This window comes from Colletes latitarsis, chromosome 6 (assembly GCF_051014445.1).
Source record: "Colletes latitarsis isolate SP2378_abdomen chromosome 6, iyColLati1, whole genome shotgun sequence".
In the NCBI taxonomy this organism is placed as follows: domain Eukaryota; kingdom Metazoa; phylum Arthropoda; class Insecta; order Hymenoptera; family Colletidae; genus Colletes; species Colletes latitarsis.
Window position 1 is genome coordinate 19,374,880 of NC_135139.1, and position 17,423 is coordinate 19,392,302.

General features: G+C 42.2%; 1 protein-coding gene across 3 annotated transcripts in view; it reads left to right on the top strand.

Moving 5' to 3' along the window:
- Ddr (discoidin domain-containing receptor 2) overlaps positions 1-17,423 on the top strand; it is a 246,387-nt gene that overhangs the window by 149,616 nt on the left and 79,348 nt on the right. For all 3 annotated transcript variants that reach the window (XM_076766209.1, XM_076766211.1, XM_076766210.1), the window contains one exon: positions 14,292-14,523. In XM_076766209.1, coding sequence (XP_076622324.1) covers positions 14,292-14,523 — 232 coding nt within the window. The remainder of the gene's footprint in view (positions 1-14,291; positions 14,524-17,423) is intronic.

The following is a 17,423-nucleotide window of genomic DNA, read 5'->3' on the forward strand; positions in this document are numbered from 1 at the left end:
TTAATGATACATTCAACTTCGGTGGAAGCGAGAATAGCGTTCGGTTGAAATCGGAAGAGTTTTAACAGGTTGGCCAGAGGAGTTGCCGCTTCCAGTTTTGGGTGAATTCTTTTCCCAATGAGAGGGGGAGGGGGTAAATTCGATCATTAAATTTCATCGTTCGGAATAACGATCGCGATACCGTTTCGGGGAGTTCATTTTGAGAAACCTCATTTCCCGTTTGTCTGTCACGACGGCTTAAAAGCTTTCCATTCGAAGCGTCCGCGATGTCGTGGATCCCCGGTTGATTGACGCGTCGCGAATTTTCAAGACGATTTACGAACAGGAGGGAGCGAGACAGACAGACATAAAAGAGTCGGGGGAAAAACGGCTCTATTTATTGACAAGTGCTCCGTATCGAGATCCACGGATCGCTTCGAAATGGAACCAGAATCAATCCGTGCCGTTCCATCGAGCATCGCTGTCATTCAGTATAAGCTTTAATATCGATGGCTCCCCGGGTATACCCCGAGCTTTTTCCTCGCTGTTCTTCGACCGACTGCTTCCCCGGCCTACGCGAGCGCGTAGATAAAAAAGGAGCGATCGAGTTCCGCGTAAAATCGCGCCGGGGCAGCTGGAATTTTCACGGATCATTTGGCTGATGGCATATTCGGCGGCAGCATTCCCGGCATATTCGATAACCGTTCCCGCAAGCTACGCGGATGGGAAGAGGATCGAACGAGGGGACAGGTGGCCGCGCGAGCGTGAAAGAACGCGCGAACCCTGTATACTCGTCTCGCATTGCCACGCCATAACCCGGGCGTTTCTCTATAAATCTGTGTCCCTGCGCATGCAGCCCGCCCCGATGATGGTCCATCGAAAATATTCGATCGACCGAGCAAACTGCGAAGACTCGTTGACCTGCGAAACAAGTTGCGCGAGCGAGATTGGAAAAGTTAGGGGAAACGACGACGACGCTCGCGATAATATGGATTTCTTCGGGGGTGTTTCGCCTCGGTGTGTCGACAGGAACCGCGGGGGACAGAGTCAGCGAACTCGTAACCGGACCAGAATCGATCCGGGACACGATTCGCGGAAATTATTCGACGACTTTCGAAAGACCGGAAGCAACACGTGGGGGAAGTCTACGCACGTTCTTCCTGGCCTCGTTTGCTACGCTATAAATCAGTCTACGTTGCACTCGATACTGAGGATTCATCGTACAGTGGCCCATTTTGCCGAAAAACTGATCAAAATGCAATTTTCGAAATGCAAATCAGCTCCTTGCTTTGCAAAAATCGGTTACTGATATATATGTAAATCTTCGAAGCTGACAAAATTTCCTGCGTCTTAATGCTCCGAAATTTGTAGTAGGTTTAATGTGTCAGGCACAGTTCGTATAAACAAACATATTTAAATCATTTTGTCCTTAAAACACAAGTTATAAATGTAAATCTTGAACTTAAAACTTCAACAATATAAATCACAATGTAATTCTCTTGCCAAGATTTCACAGTTTTCACTTCAAAGTCTAGTCATTAATTTCAATTTTAATTACAATATTACCATTTTTGTCTATATATTCGAACGTCCTGACCTTGTTTTTTGAAATTTTCCTTTTAGATTCATAATCAGCGATCTCGAAAACTCAACGATACCAATTTTCAGGCTATTACGATACTATTATAACATACCCGTCCGCCATTTCTGAACTGCCCTTTTGTTTTTCGGAATTTTTACCAACTTTTCGGCGAAATGGGCCACTGTGGATCGCGGCTTCGAAGGGTTTGTTTTGGAGGCAGCTGGATAACCATGTACGATCGATTGATCCGTAAAACGTCGCTCGTATGAAGTACGCTGACGCTTAAAAATTTGGAGTGCTCTACGATTTATTCGAAATTAAAATTGTACTTATTCTTTTCTTTAAAATTTTGCTAATTCTTGTATCTTTCAAACTAATGTTTTAATAACTAATGATTAATAACCACAGTCTGCGCGTGTATAGGACACTCGTAAAATAACGTTTATTCGGAACACTATTTCCCCAGTAACATGTTATTTCACTTTTTAAATACATACGCGTTGATATTATTAAAAACAGTCGACGTATGAAATTTATGAAATTTACCCAATTCAGGGTGTGTATCCAGACGATCCAGCGGAGATCGTTGATATTGGTCGTGGCCACTTGGAGGGTCTGAGCTCTTCCGGAAAAGATTAAATTGACCGGTCAGTCGGTACAGTTAATACGATTAAGGACGATTTAAACGCGGGACGAAGTACTGTCGAAACATAGCAAGGCTTTTCCAAACAGTTTATGCTCGATAGAAAAGCACTGGGGGGACTCGCGCCATGAGTACCACCGGTCACACACTTTGTCGATCCTTTAAAAAAACACGTTCTATCGTACGATGTTGCGTATTTAAATAACGACGAGTTCAAATTTGTTATTTAATTAACTCGAACGGACGGTTAGAATGCAAACCGAGTTCGCGTCGCGTATCGGGTCAGGAAAAAATTAATTATTTCTGCTCGGAGATAAAGTTTTCTCTCTGTTCCCGTCGTTTTGCGGCACGTTTTTAAATACGTTCGCCCGAACAGTGGCTTCCGTTGGCGCGTTGGGTGGTCGGACAGGTGTGCTCGTTAGGCTGAAATACATATTTTCGGGGCGCAATTTCTGCAGCACGGCGCGCTTCGTCTTCTGTGGGGCGTCGCGTAACGTAATCGTCGGTCGTTTCGCGTCTAATTAGCGAGAGCATTAATCCCCGCCAAAACGCTCATACGGTACAACATAATGTCCTGTAACTCTGGAGCGCCGTTTCGTCCTGCGCTCCGCTCGACTTTTCAAGTATTTTCACAATTCCCTCGACGGACTGCCGCGTTATCATCGAAATTGCCGTATTATGGAAAAATTTAATTAGTTTTTACCGACCGTTGAACGCTCCGGTATCGAGGGACGGGGAAGGGCTCATCGTCTGTGCGATGAGTGGTCGAGCTGCACGTACGCCGCCAGATAATAAAAGAAAGCGAGTGGTCTGCGGCCGTGTCCTGAATATCGGCAGTCCTCCAGGAATAAGACGACCAAGATGACCGTACCCCTCACCTCGCTTAAAAATTGCTGATTGCATTGCTTTTTATTTCCTACGCCACCGAATCTAGGTCGGATTTATTATTCGATATTCTGTTTCGCGCTCATCGTTCCCAACCGTATCCTTGCAAACGATTATTAAAACCTCGGCCGCCACGAAATTATTTAACGCGCTCGCAACGAACGATTTCTTCGTTGTTCGCGACTTTCGGTTGGCCTCGAGCAATAAAAACGATCGAGTTAACCAGCAAGTGGACGGATAAGCAAGTTTGGTCGAGTGCTACGATTATTTTTAATTGATTTTAATAGACGACGTTACGTACGATATTTACGAGGCAAGTTAATCAGTAGTAACTTTGAAATTAATTTATAATATTGTGCGAGAATGTTTCAAAGTAATTTAACGTGAATTTCAATTTAATTACTTATTCGAGGCGAAGATCTGTTTGTTTTTGAGAGGGAAAATATATACTGCGACGATGATTGACGGCGTTCCATTGCGAATCAATCGATCGCTAAAAATTTTTTTTTTTTTTTTGCTTCACCACGTTCGGTGAATATGATGGGTACACGCGAATTCAATTCAATGTAGGAAGTTTACGGTCAAAATCGTCTGGCTATCCTAACTACGTTAAAAGTTTCCAAAATAAAAGCATTCACTTTCGGTGTGGGTTGAAATTTAAATCAATACTCGTGCATACGCTATAGGACAAATGTTTAGCGAAATCACTAATCGAAACCAACGAGTAAAACTAATAAAACAAGCATCGACTGGGACAAGCTAATACCATAGACGAGGTATACGAGTAGACATTTCACTTTATGGATTTTTCTGGCCTAATCTGACTGCCATACCGACCTGAAAATTCGGTGGTGATTTTAGCGTCCACTTCTCATGGATGACGGTCAGTTGAGAAACTATTCACTGAATTAGTATTGATAGACAAACAGCTGTAGTGTTTCGTAAATACATGTGAGTTGACTATGGAAGGGATTAAAATTCTTTTCTGAATCTGTTGGTAATGGGGTTTCGAGACCCCATAAGAATGGACCGAAAAAATACATTGGGTGAAAGATCCACTCGTATACTTCGTCTCTGACAATACTCTAGAATCTTTGATGAATCAAAACTAGCCTAGCGAAGAAGCTCTATATTTATGATGACCTATGCAAAGCGGATCGCAGCCAATTTGCTAATATTATTTAGTTTTTAATTAATAATTGCATTACCCAGCTAAGAGTGATACGATTATTAATTAACCGGTAAATAATATTACCCAGGTCTCACCACGAGGAGGTTGCTGCGAGTGGAGACCCAAAGAGAGATAGATGGAATCAAAGTTCCATTGATCTCCCTTTTACAGTCCTAGAAACTAGATTACTAAACTAGAGAGATAGAAAGAAGCAATGTTCCTTCGATCTTCTAGCTTAGTTGTACCAAGTAATTATTTTGTTTAAAAAGGGATGAAGCTAAATTATGGGAGACGCGACGCGACGCGATGCTGAACCGTGCAGCAGATCTTCGGATCGAATCGACACTGCCCTTGGTAGATTGATTTCTATTTCTAGAAATCGATCTATCATTGACAGGCGACTAGATCTTTCGGACAAACTGCACGGCCGATCACATGTTTCGTTCGACGAAACAGTGGTGACCGAAGCAAGAAACGAGAGAACGAGTCGAGAGAAGCTACTTGTTAAATAATTACTTGGCATACGCAGATACACTAGAGACTTAAAATTAACGTCGAAGCTCAAGTCTAGTCAAGTTGAAGCTAAAATTCGGACGATAGAAGGAAACAAAGTTCCTTGATTTAGTTGTACCAAGCAATTATGTGGTTAAAAAGAGGGATGAAGTTAAATCGTGGGATACGCGACACGACGCGACGCTGAACCGTGCAGCGGATCCGAGGATCGAACCTACTGCCCTTGCTAACTCGATCTCAACAAGAAAACAGAGAACTGCAACTCCGAATCGAGGTCTCCATTTCTCCAACGCAACCCGCCGGGAGCCCGAAGGACCCGACTTAGGCTGTCTGACAAAGAGAGAGTACCTGAGACAGAGTCGACTTCCGCTGGAAGGTATGCGTTTCCGCAGAATACGGAAACTCCACACCTTCCAGCGAAGTGCCGTTTTCCCTCAATCAAGCTTACCAAGGGAAGGCGATCAGATCTTTCGGACCAGATGCACGGCCGATCACATGTTTCAACCGATGAAACAGTGGTGACCGAAGCAAGAAACGAAATAACGAGAGAAGAAGCTACTTATTTAATAATTGCTTGGTAGAACGCGGAAATATGTACAATAAAGAAATCTTCGACGTTAATTTTAAGATTCGCGACGAAGCTTAAATCTAATCGACTTAGAATTAAATGTCCCTCGGCGGTTGTGGCGTTTTCCTTCGATGTCCCTGCGAATAATCTGAAACTAAAATTGATACCCATATTAGTGACATACGAAAGGAAATTTAATAAACACCATGCAAACTAGACGAAGCGATGGAATAATTAGTCGTGCTGATGTACCTAAAAGTGAGAATCTATAAGATTCTCGATGCTAGACCTACCTAGGGAAATGTACAAAATTTACACATGTTACGAACAAAGTATTCTACCTATACTTGCGTAACGAGAGATAAAAATTCATGGAATGATGTCGAAGTAAAATAGGAAACGATTACAAAAATGATCTGAAGAACCATACAATTTCAAAGACGAACAGAACCATACAAATTTCAGAGACGAACAAAGATGAGCAGAATTGGAAATCCAACGATGAAATCAAAGAATGAAAATATCCACGAATTCAACAAAGTATCTTAGCGAAATAGAACAAGAATAAAAATCCTATTCTAATTAGTGACATCAAAATTAATAAAATACAAAATTCATAAAATAATGTGCAAACAAAAATGGTACATGATTGAACACAATGATGCCAATTCAAAAAATAAGGCAGAAGTAGAAATAGAGGAGGAAAACATAATAACCAGATAAAACCAGACAATCAAACAAAATTGAATTATGACCAAACAAATAAAATAAACTGGTCAGTTTTGTGATAATAATATAAATAAGTAAAGTGAGCTTACTACTTGTTGAGCATTAGTTACCATTACCAAGGAAGCACCATAGGTCCAGCTGTAACATAAGAAACGATTCGTAATTTAGCAAAAGGACAGTTCCATAACGTTTAATTGGTATCAAACGACAAAATAGAAGTGGGGAGAGCAATTTTAAATAGTTCTTACCAGTGGTCATCACGGTCCGGCACTGGTCAGTAGTGGTCAGTAGTGGTCAGTCATCGGATCTCCACTGGTCAGCACTGGTCAGTAGTGGTCAGTTCTGGTCAGTTCTGGTCACTCCTGGTCAGTCCTGGTCACTCCTGGTCACTCCTGGTCCCCAGTGGTCAGCACTCCACGAATGGCCTGACTTAGGCCCGCGAGACCCGTTCCCCCTGGATGCTCCAGGGGTACTGAAGAATTTGTCCAGCGGTAGTCTTCGAGTGGGGAAGTCGAAGAGTGGGGAGACAGTGTCAACGTGAAGAGTCAAGAACCGCTTGGTCTAGAGAACAACGCTATTTCGATTGGTCCCACCTCTTGACCATTTCTAAACCTTCACTGGACCACTGACCTTGAGGTCAACCTCACTGTTGACCACCAGTGACCATAAGTTAGTGACCCATTAAAACCATTACGAAGATTAAAGCCTTCTTACGAGGATCCCCTTACAATTTGATGCATGATCTTTTTAACATTTTGTTCCACTTTGGAAGAGTGTATCTCATGTTATAAGACACTCGTGGTACAGCGATAGCGTTCATCCCACTAACGATAGGTCTATTCTTTACCTCGTTTATGTGTAATAGGTACACATGGGTTGGAAAACAAAAATGCCTTGGCAGTTGAGACTCAAAATCGTATGCAGGTTGACACAAATCGGATTTTAGCTGTTTCGGAAGCAAGAAAGAAAGACTTACATTCGCCTTCTTTCTTGAATTCCCGAAGCTGTCCAAAGCACCTAAGCTCAGGTACACATGACTGTGGATTGGTGTGCGTAAATGGAAGGGTAAGCTTACTCTGGGCATCGGCCTGCCGTCTGATAACACTGTTATGAATCAATTTTTAGATTTATCAAGACACATATGTATAACGTGAGCGTAAATACATGCGAGTTAATTATGGGGAAGGGATTGAAATTCATTTCTAAATCTGTTGGTATACCTCGTCTGTGCTAATACGTACAAGAATTTAATGTATATTACCCCTAGGTTATAAATAATTTTACTCCAACAAAAAAGTGCAACGAGTACGTATTACAACGTTAAAAAGCGAGCACCTTTTATCGATCTATCCACCCCAATATGCACGAGAAGAACCGTCTATTAACCTATCGTGTAACAAGCCGAAAAAAAAAGTTCTCTGCAAAGTTCACCGAAGAAACGTTACAGAATTGGGGCATAACATTCTAAAAGGAAGTCTACATTATACTCGAGATATTAATAATGTAATACGTACCAGCAAAAAAGTGAGGGTTTATATTAGGGCCGTTAAAAAGTTAGCACCTTTTATCGGTCTATACATCGTTGCTACGGTTTCCTTGTCTTTTTTCTCGTCGACTACAAAATCATTCGATCGTTGACGGGTTAATAAAAATATGTAAAATGTCTCGTAATTTTTTGCTCGCGACATGCAACTTTCGAGCGTCGAAAGCTTCAGGCTTGTCGCGTCTTTCGACACTAAGAAGATCATTGTAACCGTCGCGGACGGTGGCCCATTTTCAAATAACAAACGCGCCGTAGACGGAGCGCGGCGAAGATGGTTGCTGCGGCGTGTGCCGGTAACGATCGCAGGTCATTAGCAATGCTAATGCACCTTTCGACTGATGAAGCACCGTAATGCCTCTGGTCGGCCGGGCTTCCACTTTGGAGCATTTCTCAGCGAGGCTACTTTGGAACACCCAACCCATAAGGCTGGTTGCTCGGTCGGTTGGTTGCTGGGCTGCTACCGTACATTTCGTCGGGACTATTGGCTTCCTATTAGGATCGAAGTCCCGTAACTAATTCCGTAGAAATTAGAATTCTCTCGATAACGGAGCTCCCCGTAAAACACCCGGGCTTCTAATTACGCGTGAAACTGAAAGCTTCTACCGATTCGGTAAATAAAATCGCCCGCGACAATTAAGAAACCAAGAGACGAACTCGCGTTGCTTTATTGCATATAAATTTTAAGAAACTGGCCTTTACTATTTAAGAAAGATTCTGAAAACAACGGAACCGCGATTCCAGATAAAAATCTAAATTAAAAGCTTCCTTCGATCTCAGAAACGAGTAACGTGTGTTCCGCCTACGAGGAGGATTCGTCAGAGTAATTTTTCAGACGCCATTATCGGGCGACATCGAAGCATTTCGAAGTTACGCGTGGCTGTTATGGTCGCTGTTTACGATAGCCCGTAGAAGTTTATGATTAAAAACTGGAGGGTTCGAGGGACCTTAACCAGTACGTTTCGAACTTCTTTTATGTCTTTCCTCTCCGAAACGAGGCGATTCCCAGCGTTTCCTCGCGCTACAAATTTTTCTGGTTCCGGGTAAAGCACGTAAGGGAATTCCTACGATTCCTGGAGCACCATTTTCTTTCGTTATTACGGCCAGCTCGCGGAGCATCTGGCCACGCTGATGGCGCTATTAACGAAAAGAACTGCTGTAACGGAGTCGGTATCATACCCAGGCACTTTCAACTTGTTTGCTCGCCATCTACCGATTACGTAAACGCGACGGTACGTGTGCTTCTTAAAAAACGATTACACCGTTCGAGACGGTATCGTATCGAGCCACCTCTTTTTGGCAATAGCTGTCGATCTACAGAAATTTTTACCGTATTTACTGGAATAGAAAGTAATAAAAAATAATTGATTTTCGAATATTCGTTTCTAGATTTCACCGATCGTTTCGATCAGTTACGTTGCTCTCGCACCTTTGCTGAAGCAGGCGTACGCCAAACAACTGCATCGAGGCGCGTAAAACGTCCAAGTTTCGTGCAGAAGCGTTTGAGCGGCTCGCGAACTCCGCGAAGAAAGCGTAATGACCAGAATTTCTTCTTACGTTTCACGCTTCGACCAACGGAAAAACGAACCCTTTCTTGATCGTTTAATTGTTGGAGATGGAAAGCGGTTTTTTTTTTTAAAGGAATTTTTCTTGCCCCGGAAGCTTACGGCCATTAACGTCGTAACTCATTGTGAACGAAGGAAAACTCATGTCGTTGCTAGGATCGTAAAGAACTGCTTCATATATTTTTGAAACCGTGGATGCCGATCGTTGTTGTATTTGGGTGGAAGATTGAATAAAAACATGCGTGGAATTCAAAGTAGATGGAGTTAAATAGTAATTTAATTGAGGCTTGAAAACTACAAATACTGTTACGTTTTAAATAATGATAAAATTGTACGGGATAAAATTCATAACTCGAGTTTATCGTTTGCCCGGTTTCGGCATAATCGGCGTGTAAAGGATGGTAAAAATATTGCGTTGAATGTTTGAGGCTGGCGGAAATTTTCGGGCGAGCCCGGTCGCGTCTAATTTCCTTGCTCGCGTAATTAGCCCGCAGAAACGGCAGACAATTAGCGACCTCGAGGCGATCACGGAATCAGCCGACGAAGGAGGGTCGGTGATAACTTTATTCGGACGAAATCCTGACCGAGGTGGCTACGTTGCGGGGAATTTCGGCTGCACGACGTAGGTCTACGGATAGACGAAAAGGGGTTGAAGAGGAGGACAGGGACGAAGCCAGGACATTGTTAACAGCATTGCTGCCTAATTAACCGCAAACGCTTTCAGTGGGTTTCGCTCGGTCTATTGTTTACATGCGGGCATGCCGCCTGTATGATAGTGCTCGACGACCGAACCAGCTGAAATATTTCCATGGAGATTCTCTGCCGCTTTGTGTCACGCATACACGCGTCTATCCGGATCGGAGTGTAGCTCCCACAGGGCACGGGTTACGTCCACTCGCGGCCAATGCCTTCGGGAAATGTCCAAAGTAAACTGGTCGATTCCTGAATCCTGGCTGCCTCGTCTGGGGAAACTTCTTTTCTTGATTATCGCGTCGAGTTCCCGTTTCGAGCTTGAAACACTGGGAACAACTACGTAATTTCGCGACACGGAACTTCCTTGTGCTTTTTTTTAACATACTTTTAGCAGAATTGAAATTTTAATTCATACAAGATTTCTACGCAAAGATTAGTAATACGTACCGTAGCTCTACTCGAGTTTCATTCGTGACAACACAAAATTGAAATTATTTTTCTAGAAAAAAAAAATATTTTCTTATTTTTAAAAGTCACATCGCGAAATTGCGATTTGTATTCCTGATTGCTCGTAGTAATAAAGATTTTCCGGAGTGCAAAGGGTTAATAATCGACGTTGTTTCCAAAGAAAGGTAGAGAATTATAGAAAGTACAAGATTTGTAATAGACTGCGTAACGGATCCCTATGATCAGAAGTACCTTTCTTCGATAAGTAACATTGATAGCAGCAATTGTCAATAATTCCAATTGTTTGCTAAGACAACTAGTAACGGAAGAAGAAGCTCACGCTACATTTACGGATGAGAGTAAACTCGAAGGTAGATAATACAGAAAGTTGGGTTAAAAGGGAAGTAGTTAACTTACCCCCTGCATCGATTTCAATCTCTTTGCAAGGTTCTATATGCAAAATACTGGGCATAATAACTGGATAATTGTAGAGATACGAGTAATTATAGTTACGTATACTATGAATGACAATTTGCGTTATCAAAGTGGCCATTGGTGCAGACGTTGTAAGCTCTTTGTGTACTCGCGTCTCCGGATATTCTTTATTAATTATATTCTTTCGCGACTCTATTAATGGAACGATCTCGAATCGTGCTGCGCGCTAACAGCATAGAAACAGGCATCGCGGATATATTCATTGATGCATAGCACAAACGCATTCTCTCTCTCTCTCGAACAGAGGAACACGTTTCCATTGATTTTCGCCCCGGTTCGATAAAGGTCAGCCAATAGTTTGTAGACCTGGGTCCATGTTAATAACAATAACCAACGTTTCGTAGGAACCTTATTATCCGTTTTTGGCTTTTACGTATAAATGGTTACTCGTACAATTAATTTCTACGCCTAATACACCGCGACGAAGCAACAAATTAACATGGCGCCGTTGCAGCGTAAAGCAAAGACAAAGAACTGCAGGCTGTCGGAACTGCAATCTGCCCGCGGTGTTACGCGTCGGGGCAGGGTTTCATTAATTTTAATTGGCGAAGTGAATGCGCGCGATATCGGGAGAGGGGGAGGGAAAAAGGTCGACGGTGGAAAGAATTTCATTTCGAGACGATTACCGTGATAACGAGCTTTGAAAATCAAGGAAATTGTATCAGAGACGCCGGCCGGCAAGTCACCCGAACCTCAGCAGCCATTAGTAACTCAGCCGAGTGATAATAAGCCACTCGGAATGCTCGGCCTCCTCGTTCGCCCGATATCCTTAATTCCGAAAGCTCGTTGCACGGTAAATAGAGCTTAAAATTAAACTCTGGCAGCTTTCTTATCGCGCGAAGAATCTTCGTACCATACATAATGCGATCTTGTTATCGGGCCGCGTTATTTTTAGCCGGAATTACATGCGCACACGTATGTACTCACCCAGTGTTTCTCAATGCTCGTCTTTCCGCGAATCCCCTAGATTAACCCTTTGCACTCCGCTTTCCCCTCCAAAGAGACGTCCAGTAAACAATTTGAATGCACCCTCTAAGGAAACACAACGATATTATTGTTTCAAAGTGATTATATAGTACAAAATACGTAAGAAAATAATGTAAAAGAAGATACGTTTGCTTGGTGTATTTACTATCTATTTCGTAAGAAAGTGTATTAGAGTTAATAGTAGATCGAAGAAAAGTCTGTGAGTTCAAAGGGTTAAGACGAGGTTCCAATCCGTCCAGATTACCGAGATTACTTAGAAAATATTCGTGGAATACGAAGTTTTTGGTAACTCAAACGTCACGACATATCGAAACAGATTTGGATCGAGAGCGAAGAATTATAGTTTTAATCCGAACTCGTAGTTGTAGCTGTATTCGTCTTTCTTAGAGACCTCCGTCGGTCGAAATTGCTTATCGAGCTCTCCTGCGAGTCGAAACCTCGTTAAGAAAAAACTTTTATAACTCGAAATATTTTTTATTCCCCCTTAAACTCATCGAAATCCGAATGTACTTAAAAAGTAACAAAATTTAATTTATTTACTCGTCAAGGGTTCATCGATCTAACATATAAAAGCAAATAGTTTAATAGACCGTATTAATTTTTTGAAATTTTCTGCTGGATTTAAACGAAATTAAAAGTTCACAATAGATAGTAAAATTGGGGGAAAAATGAGTAGTACAAAGTAATATTGATGAAACTAAAAATTTCAGTCGTTCCACATTGTCAAACGTTTTGTTACTTTCCAGTTTCGTTTTCGATGTTTTTGCCGCAGGCTGTATAAAACATTTATAACGAGTACTTTAATTAGAATAAAATGCTACGAAAGGCATATTTTCTGTCTCGCTGTGGAACCGAGTTTTTTGCTTTTTCCGCGGGTCCACGGATCCCAGAGGGTTGGGGAACTGCAGTTTGAGAAACACTGCGCTAACCCGTGTCTGTCGAGCGTGCAGAAGCCGCATGGCCGACCATGTATTCCGTATGCATCTGGGCCAAATTCCCCGGGCACTGAATTAAAAACGCATTTTGTGCCTGAAATTATGGTCTTCGCGTTCGCGCGCGCGAGTTTTTCCTTTTTTTGCGGACGGACTGCTCGCGATCGTGCGCGGCTCTCGAACTTGCATTTAACTCTTTTATTCCTACTGTAACCGTACACGGCTACATATATAAAATTATCGAATAAAATATTACCGTCGTCCAGATTTTCGAATCTCCGAACGCGAGTCAGATCCTTCCAATCCTGTATAAAAGTCGGTAACATAATATTATTATATACTATCCTATGCATTTTAATATACATTTAACGTCTGCACAATTATTTTCCACAACCTTATCCGGAACTTTAAAATTCGTTATTTTCCAGAGGATCTAAAGTGCACGTTTAATTTTGGTCGAGTGGCTTGCCTAAGTGCTTGGTCACGTTCCGCGGGAAACGTTGAATTTCCGTTGTTATTACACATTTCGACGTCGAACCGTTTTTCTGTGGTTTTCTGATCCCTTGAGATTTATTAAAGTTAAGAACTATTACAGTTTTTGGATCTTATGGACAGTATCGAACGCGTTACGGTCGTCAAGTCGATGTACAAGGGTGGGAACATCCATAATAATGCACCAGGGCCGACGACGTCGAGACAGGAGTCGCAATCGAAACTGCTTTCCCCGTTGTTCTCGGCGACGATGTAAATGGGTCAGAAACCGTGCGCGATGATTAAACACCGATCGCTGTCACTCTCTCCATTTTTCCGTCGTTTCGTTCCACTCGCGGCACTCGGCGACGAAAGCCATTATGGCGAAAAGCTGCTCGATACACATAAACGATTATAAATAACTCGAAATCGATAGTGAAAAAACCCTCGGTTAAACGATCGCTCGTAAATCAATCCGGGCGTTATTAATTTATACACGAGCGCCCCGTCTCGATAACGATGTGGAACCAGCGACGCCGGAAAAAGGGGATCCATTAATTATTTTTTTCACGCGTCGCGTATCGGATAACCGAAAATGGGTTATATATTTCCGTAATTGGGGGAGGAGGAAGAAGATTCACCGCGAATCCCTCTCGAACGCTGTCTTTGTTACCAGAGTGCAGCAATGCTTCTTAAGATGAACGTTTCTCCAGGATCGACGCGTTTATCTTTCGTACAGCGGTGAAATTCGACACCAATAGAAATTTGAAATATTCTTATTGGTTGTTTGTACGACTGGATCATAAAATGTTTATTTAATTGAAAATGAATTTAAATTTGTATACAGGATGTTTGAATAGTTACTATGCCGTTTTTCGTAAATAATTGTTTTCTTTGGAACTAACTACGGTATCGACAAAGAAAATTTGTTTGTACCTTCCATTCGATAAAAATTACTAATTTACCAATACTATTAAAGTACTAACGTTTAGAGTAAAAGTATTGAATATTTTTGTACAGATTCGTAGAATTCAATGCTGTATGTTAGGAGCCTTTATAATAATTTTTAACGTAATTCCTCGGTTTTTCAGGCTGAGACAAGACAAGGGCGGCGGCGCCTGGTGCCCGAAAAACATGGTCACGAAGGAGGGCAAGGAGTACCTTGAGGTGAATCTGCACAGCCCACGTGTACTGACGTCTACCAGGACCCAGGGTAGATTCGGGAATGGCCACGGGGTCGAGTACACCGAGGAGTACTTCGTCGAATATTGGCGACCGGGGTTCAACAAGTGGGTGCGATGGAGAAATCGACGTGGCATGGAGGTACGTACATACCTTCTAGCTGCTGACGATCGATTCGCGTCGGACCTTTTTTCCTCGATCCCTCCTCTTCACTCTGTGTTCGCAGCCACTCGTGTTCGTGACTGACTGCCTCTTTTACATTCGTTATGAATGCCACGCTCGAGGAATACGCGGGTGTCCTTTGATTCGACCGGACCTCCCCAGTAATCGATCCTCAGATCTCGTTATACCAGAAATTTTTAATTCTTCCACCAACCCGTCAGTGACCATTTTAATCCCCTACCTTATTATTTTCGTATTAAGTGATCGACAGTTTAGATAATTTTCATCTTTAATCCAGTACCATGGCTGTGGTTTTCGAATGATCATAAATCGAGGGGAATTAAATAGATTAAAACCACCAGAAGAATACACTGTTATTATAGTATTACAAAGTTTAGAAATTAATTTTAGATATATTCACGCAGTTTCGAGGGTCTAGGTAATTTTTATTTTTGACCTCTTTAATCCTGTACCATGGTTGAGTAATTGTAATTTCATGCGAATTGTTCGGAAGTAATTACTAAAAATTAATTTTAAATATAGCCTCGTCGGATTATAAACGAAACACCGAACGAGTATTTCTAGTTCGACGACTCGCGTTTCTATTAAAAGAAAAGTCATTTGGTTCTTCGGTCGTGATTCAGTCCTGGATTCGACACTTCCGGAGGTCTGTTTCTTTTTCAGATTCCACGCGACGCTCGTGCAAATATTACCGGCTCGGAGTTGGCGAACGAAATTAAATTCGCCCTCGATTAAATTTGAACTTCGCCGCGAACTTCCTGCTCGATATCGTTACGTCGTATCCAATCTTCCACCGCGTTTACCGATTGGAACTTCATTTACAAATACGAGTCGCTGATCGTCTCTCCGCCTGATTTTCTATATTTAAACTCACCGGTAGTAAAAGGTATCGCTGATAAATATGTCGAAAAAAATATTATATCGCCTCGAGAAGCTTTTAAATTTACATGGAATTTACGCGACTATCAGGGGAAAAGTTGGGAAATTCGACGTTAACTGAAATAGGAAATAAAAAAACAGATTTGTTCTTTCTACAATGTTTGATAGTGGCTGAAAACTGTTGCAGGAGGATTAAATGATTTAACTACCAGTTTACATTGTTTTTAAAAAAAAAGATTCTCCTATGCATTTTACAAAAACTTGGAAGTATAGCTGGCCTGAAGATCGATGAAAAACAAACCCTCTCATTCAGTTTTCATTATTATATAAATTCATCTCTATTCCAAAGTACTTCTTGACTCAAATGTACCAGTAAAACGATTCCTCATAAATTTTAACTGTAGTACTCAGTCGCGCAAAATCTCTAGCGAATGTCTGAGAAGATTCTTAAATCGTCCATCGATATGTAAACAATTTCACAAAAGTGGTACATCGAAACTAGAAATCGCAATTGCAAACACGAAAGCAGCACGAATTTTCTAGACGGTAGCAACGGTTTTGCATAAAAAAAAAAATATTTTAAATCATCAGCAGCATGTTAGTCGGCAGACAATCGATATTGGAGGAAAATTGTTGGTCACAGTCGATCGGTGGAACGTTTATCGTGCGAGTGGGCAATCGCGAAGCAATTTCGCAGCTAGACACTGGCCGACAGAATTAATCCAGTGCCACTCTTTATAATTGCTCTCGTCAAGGAAATCGGATTACAGGTTCATCCCTTGCTCACCGGGACAAAGCGTCGTCGGCGTAATTTCATTGTTTTGAACGGTTAAAATCTGCGCGTATCGCGGAAGCTTCAGCTGCGATAGCCTCGAGGCCGTTCGCCATTTGTATTCCCCGGATGGTGTGCCCCGTCCCTCGGTCGCCGTCGAGTGGACGTATCTATGTTGCATCGGGCAGTGTCTGTAACCAGTGTAAACGGCCGTTACAACGGCCGACGTGTTAATTAACGTCTCTTTAGCATGATAATCTGTACGCGATATCCATTAGCTCGTCAAAATACATCATGCCGGTAAAGCGATTTACCGACGCCGATGAAATTACGGGGAACAGGCTCTTCGAGGCGTCGCCTTAAATTATTATTACGCGCCAGCATTCGGCGGGATCGAGACGGTCACTTCCGATAATGACGAGGATGAAGTTCATGCGACGTTACGTCGTGCGAGCTGGATATAACGTTGCCTCTGATCGCCTACCAGAATTACAGAATCACCTAATCATCCAGACAAATTTGTCCAATAACTTTTTCCCCCTTTGGTGGTAAAATTTGTTTTACCAAATTAAACTGTGAACTTTTGTTTATGTACGTCGATTCTTCCCACCGTTAGAATCAAGGTGTGATTTTTTAAACGTTATATTTAACATCTTGTCGCGTGGATGTAATTGGAGTCTAGATGGCCTAATCACTAACTAATCGCCGTGTGTGGGGGCGTAGGGCATTGGGCCTATATATCGATCGAGAGTACTTTGTTAAGAATGTACGAACCAGAAATACTCTGGGGAACACGAAACTCGTGTCGTGTCGGGAAATATCGGACCGAGTCGGCTCGGATCTCGAAAGTTTGCTTACCCTTCGAGTCCCGAGAGTAACCTTCCGGTTTAGTTAGTATTCCGAGTCTCTGGGTATTGTTTCTTTGTCCGTGGTTGATTTAATCGTTCGGGCTTCGTGGATACAAGTGGTGTACCAATAACAACTCGAAGGGCTTCATATAATCAAGTGAGAAAACGAAGCCTAATACAGCAATGATTCGTAAAATAAACGTCTCTCTGGGTTTGGTATGTTCACCTTTCGTACGGATCGAGGCTGGAAGTCGGCTTCATCTTTTTCAAAATGTTCACGAATCACGCCTGGGGACTCATTTCACAAATCATTACTGTATTTCAAGAAAGGCGCCGGTGTCGCGAGAGTAATTCTCAAC